At 47.8% G+C, this 5,777-nt stretch overlaps 1 protein-coding gene across 1 annotated transcript; it reads left to right on the top strand.

Annotated features, from left to right (window-relative positions):
• The first annotated feature begins 4,710 nt into the window (after nt 1-4,710).
• LOC114093926 (oligosaccharyltransferase complex subunit OSTC) lies at nt 4,711-5,525 on the top strand. Its single transcript, XM_027936817.2, has one exon. The coding sequence runs from the start codon at nt 4,755-4,757 to the stop codon at nt 5,202-5,204; it is 450 nt and encodes a 149-aa protein (XP_027792618.1). The 5' UTR covers nt 4,711-4,754; the 3' UTR covers nt 5,205-5,525.
• Nucleotides 5,526-5,777: the final 252 nt, after the last annotated feature.

Genomic DNA, 5,777 nt, shown 5'->3' on the forward strand with positions numbered 1-5,777 from the left:
GTCTCCTGCTGCATGTCTGTCTGGCTCTTTGGGCTGGGGTTCACTGGCCTCTGCAGGGACAGGAGCTGCAAGGACCCACAGCAGCCTCCTTCATTCCTCTGTACTCCGAGGGCTCCTGCCTACCCTCTTGCCTGGGCAGCCAGTGGCCTCTCTCCCATTCCCCAGGTGTGACTCAGGCTCCTCTGCACAGAAGTCTGTTGGTTTGGGCTTCTGGTGAAGGGCGGTGCTGCCATCACCTCAAGGACTTTCCCTGGAGGAACTTCCTCCTGGCCCCTATTTTCCTGTAACCTGCTTTGGGGATTCTTTATTTCTTCTCCGTGTTCTTACACCTCCCTTGGAACAGGTGGCATGACTTGTTTTGTGGCCTCAGCCAAAATGGAAACCCACATGGTTCCACTTAAATAACCTTCCCACGGCTTGAGGCTGTGCTTCTCCCTCTTCCGTATGCACTAGATTTCTCAATTGTGCCCTGAAACCGCTTTTCTCCTGGCCAGCCTGTGGAAATGATCATGAAACCCTTCTTTAGACAGGAAGTGTTCTCGGAAGCCAAACAGATGGTGGCAGGTCAGGCATGGTAAGGGATCTGGGCACAGAAGGAAGATGAAGGAGTAGAGAAAGGGGGAAGGAAGATGTGGTGGCTGGAGCTTAAGCAGCCAACTTGGCTGTGAGGTAGAACTCTAGGGTAGAGCAGAAAGAGAGAAGAGATTTCGGTCCTACAAACTTGCTAAAGCAGATCTGTCTGTGCTGTTTCTAGACTTCTGACTTGTTTCTAGACTTTAATATGAGAAAGGTAGAAAGATCTTGATGAGCCACCTGGGCTGGCCTGATGATGTCCCCTCCTACCAATACTTCTTAGAGGTAGTTGCTATAGAATCAATCTCTGTGTAGAATGTTGGTCTCCTGAGACTTGAAAACCCAAAGCCAGTGTGTGCCCAGCCTTGGCAGCACCAGCTCAGGAATATCAAGGACAAGGGTGGCCTCAGGCCTCACAGCCCCTGACGCTCTCCTGGCCCCTTCCTGTGTTGTCCCTGTGCGGGGGCCTGGAGTGAGGGGGAAGGCGTGGTGGGGTCCTTGGCACAGTCTTTGAACAGGCTTGGATACCAACATGGCCTGCTTTCTGCAGTGTTCTAGCCGCGAGACCCATAAACCCCCTCCATCGCCAGATCTGTCTGTGGGCTGAGAGGGGCCTCCTTTAAGGAGGGATATGCCGACCACCTCACAGATTAACTTTCATTATTCATGAAGTCAGAATTTCCACTTAGAAAACGCTGCCTCACCTGGGCGTGGGGGAGGCTGAGGCAGGAGGATCAGAAGCTCACAGCCGGCCTGGGTGACTTAGCAAGACTCTGTCCCTAAATAAAAGAAGAAGGGCTGTGGCTGGGGCTCAGGGGTAGAGCACCTCGGGGTTGACCCCTGCTGAGAGCCATAGCCAAGTAGGAATGACGCATGGCAATTTCCTTGTCAGCCTACCCCATGTTGCTTAGAGGGAGGACTCTCCATTGTGGAAATGGGCTTGCCTTGGACCCAGGTCATTTGCAGTGACATTGTATGAATGTTTGAGAAAGGTGACCCTGCTCAAGGACCAGGGTGGATCCGGGTTTAGGGAGGATCCTGCTGGATTAGGGTGGGTCCAGGTTTAGGGTGGACCCTGCTGGGAATAGGGAGTATCCGGCTCCTTGGGTTTAGGGCGGGTCCAGGTTTAAGGTGGATTTTCCCCAGAACGTGCGTGTAGAGTGCCGGTGACAGGTCGGGAATAAAGAGATGCTGTTTGAATCTACAAGGTGTGTGGTGGCTCGTGATTTTGTGCCCAGCCAGACTGCGGCAGACCCCCAGTACCTGGGGATGGGGGGAATCTGCCTGTTTGCCATTCAACACAGAGTTTATATTTTTTTTCCCCCGGAAGGAGGACTCTTAACAGTTCACCAAAAGGAAAGCACATCGGATAGGAAAGAAAGAGGGAGTCAAATAAACTAATGCCCAGGGCATCAGGTTCATTAGTTGCAAAGAGAAAGGTGCAAAGTGAACATTTTTCTTTTTTTTCCCCCTTTTTCGTCTTGCTATTTCGTGCAAGAGCTCAGGATCTTGGCATGATGCTGCTGCAGACTAATCTATTTATGTTATGCTTCTGTTTTTCCAAAAGCCATGTAAACCTCGTGAAATCAAACACACAAACCTCCAGATAACGGAGGGGAAATTGATTCCAGCTGCTCCGCACTCAGGCCTGCCTGAGTGGAAAAGCTGACAACTTGGGAACGTGTTCAAGGGACACAACTCAAGAAAGGGAGACGTGGAGCGTCTCCAGTTGTGAGATGTTAGAGGCAGGGACCAGGGCAGGCAGAATTCTGAAATGCCCCAAGATTCTCAGCCCCTGGGGTATGTGGCCTGTGTGATCCCCTTCTTGAGTGCAGGCAGGACTGTGACTATCATGAGATGTTTTTCCTATGACTAAGTTACGTTATATGATCAAGGAAGACATTTTGTAAATGTAATTAAAGTCCCTAATCAGTTGACATTGAGTTAATTGGAGGGGAGATGGTCTTGGGTGGGCCTGGCCTAATCAGGTAAGCCTTAAAAAGGGAGTAAGCTTTCTCACCAAAGAAAGGTGGGGCTATTTTGCCTGCTTAGATGAAAGGAGCCACCCTGTGTTGCGGTAGCCATGTGGTAGGACCTAGGAGAGGCCTCAGGAGCTGAGAGTGACTTCCAACTAATGACCAGCAAGGCAATGTATCCTCAGTCATAACATTCTCAAAGAATTCTGCCAACAACGTGAATCAGCCTGGAAGAGCAGTCAACCTGCAGAGGAGAGTACAGCCAGTCGATGCCTTATGTCTGGCTGGTGGGACCCTAAGCAGGGTATCCAGTTTGTGTTGTGCCTGGACTTCTGATTTGTAGGAAAGTGCAATTATACACACACACACACACACACACACACACACATATACACACATGCACAAATAAACATACATGAATTATATGACACATAAATAAATAAATAAATAAGGTGCTAGAGATGGAATCAGGACCTCATACTTGCTAGGCAAGCACTCTACCGCTGAGCAACACCCCCAAATTATTAATAGTGACTCTTGAAATCAATTTCTTTTTCTATCTTTTGAAGCATGAAATTTTTAACTTTGAGGATTTTTTTTTTTTTTTTTTTGGTACCAGGGGGCTTAGCCACTGAGCCACATCCCCAGCCCTTTTTATATTTTACTTAGAGACTGGGTCTCCCGAGATGCTTGGGGCCTCACTAAGTTGCTGAGGCTGGCTTTGAACTTGCAATCCTCCTGCTTCAGCCTCCTTAGCCAGCTGGGATTACAGGTATGTGCCACTGCGCCCAGCTTTGGTGACATATCTTAAGATCCCATTGCCAAGTCAAGGTTATAATTTGCTCCCACTTCTTCTAAGTCTGATAGGTCTATTCTTACCTTGAGGCCATTTTGAATGAGTTCTTGTGTGTGGTGTGAGGTAGGGTCCAGCTTCGTTCTTTTGCGTGAGGATACCCAGTTCCCTGGCACCTTTTGCAGAACAAGCTGTTCTTTCCCATCAAGGGGACTTGTCACCCTTGCCCCAAATCCACTGGCCATAGCTTGGGCCATCCTGGTCCCTGCAGTGGGAACTATTTGAGGAAGCACTGTGTCTGCACTGAGCATGCTCAAACTTTCACTTGAAGTGAGAAATGCAGGACCCCTGTGGGCGCTCCGGGGACTGCTGTTCCCTCCCAGGCATTGGACCCAGACCTGAAATGCCCACTCTGAGCTCACGCACCAAGCATTGCTCCCACCTGGCTCAGAGGGGCTTGATCTGGGACCACAGACCCCGAGATTCCAAGGAGACAAGTCAGGATGACTGTGGATGGGAAAATGTCCACATTTGTGCTTTTATTTGCTTGAACTGAAATCTAACATTTTCTTCCACCGTGTGAAAAAACAAAACCAGCCCCAAACAGCTTCATTACAGTAAGTACCCGAGGCTCCGACCCCAGTCACAAATGATTCCGTGTGGCAGTGTCATTGTGACAGACACCTCAAAATCCCACTTGTAGCTGTCACTGTGTTGCACGTACAGTTCTATGCATCTTTGGTGCTATAGAGCACTGGGTTTTGATATCACAGGTCTCTTTGTGTCACTTCAGCATCCAAAGATGCTAATCCAGGGAGGGATCCGCCAGCTCCCCCAGGGGACTGGAGGCTCCAGGAGACAGGACAGGCAGGGTCTGCTGAGGGCCAGCCTGGGGCGGGGAGGGGCAGAGGAAAGGAGGTCTTCAGCTGTTCCTCACCCAAGACAGGTCACAGAGGTCTCCACCTAACACAGCACGGTCTAAACGACAGCGACCAGAAGGTTGACCAAGAAATGTGTAATTAGACAACTAAAAATTGGACTCCCAGCTAGTTCCAACACTTTGAAGAGGTGAGGAGGAGGTAGATTGGAATTTCTAGATATAAACCATTCTAGGAATGCGAATTCTGAAGAAGCCAGAGAGTTATTTTCTATTTCTACTACAGATCTGGAATCTCTGAACCAGAACTCTTGGGACCAGCTGTAGATTGTGATGCAGAAGGTTCCAATTAGAAAGAAGACTGCCTGTTACAGATTGCTGTGAGCGGGGTCTGGGGCTCACCCCCATCAGAGTCATGGGCTCTCTCCACCGGCAAGAATGAGGTCACAGGATGTGCGATAGTTAAATAAAGGTCACAGGTTTCCGGGTGGCGCGTGGGGCTGCAGGCCCGAGAGCTGCCCCGGCTGCCACCAACATGGAGACTTTCTACCGGGTCCCGTTCTTAGTGCTCGAATGTCCCAACCTGAAGCTGAAGAAGCCGCCCTGGGTGCACATGCCGTCGGCCATGACGGTGTACGCTCTGGTGGTGGTGTCTTATTTCCTCATCACCGGAGGAATAATTTATGATGTTATTGTTGAACCTCCGAGTGTTGGCTCTATGACTGATGAACATGGGCATCAGAGGCCAGTAGCTTTCTTGGCCTACAGAGTAAATGGACAATATATCATGGAAGGACTTGCATCCAGCTTCCTGTTTACAATGGGGGGTTTAGGCTTCATAATCCTGGATCGATCCAATGCACCAAATATTCCAAAACTCAATAGATTTCTTCTTCTATTCATTGGATTCGTCTGTGTCCTACTGAGCTTTTTCATGGCTAGAGTATTCATGAGAATGAAACTGCCGGGCTATCTGATGGGTTAGAGTGCCTTTTGAGAAGAAATCAGTGGATTCTGGATTTGCTCCTGTTGATGAAGTTTTAAAGGCTGTACCAGTCCTCCACTATGAAATGTGGAAAAGAATAAAAAGCAGCAGTAAAAGAAGTATCAAGTGAAAACATAGGAAGTATATGAAAGCTTGGACTAGAATTTCTTGGTATCAGAGACAAGTTTATCACAGTATTTTTTTCCTGCTGACCTGTTGTACCAACGATGTTAAGTGTCATTTTCTTAGTTTTTCATTTCGTATATATACTGTTCTTCTAAAATTATAATATTGAATAAATGATTATTTTTTACAACCCCCTTTAACATTTTTTGGAGATATTTCTGATTTTCAGAAATTAATGTAAAATCAGGAAGCAAGATCTCTGAGAACTCTTGAGAACTGAGAACTCTGGACTGCTGATCCGCTTCACTGATGGTGCTTTGCCTTTAAACAGTGTGTGTGATAGTACGTTATTTCACATATGTGTGCAAGACTGTTTCCTCAACAGTAAGATGTATGAAAGGAGCAGAAATAAATAATTTTTCTAATTAAAAAAAAATAAATAAAATA

The sequence above is a fragment of the Marmota flaviventris genome, chromosome 11 (assembly GCF_047511675.1).
Source record: "Marmota flaviventris isolate mMarFla1 chromosome 11, mMarFla1.hap1, whole genome shotgun sequence".
NCBI classification, from domain to species: domain Eukaryota; kingdom Metazoa; phylum Chordata; class Mammalia; order Rodentia; family Sciuridae; genus Marmota; species Marmota flaviventris.

Coding starts and splice junctions, on each gene's coding strand:
- LOC114093926 (XM_027936817.2), top strand. CDS start 4,755: ATGGAGACTTTCTACCGGGTCCCGTTCTTAGTGCTCGAATGTCCCAAC.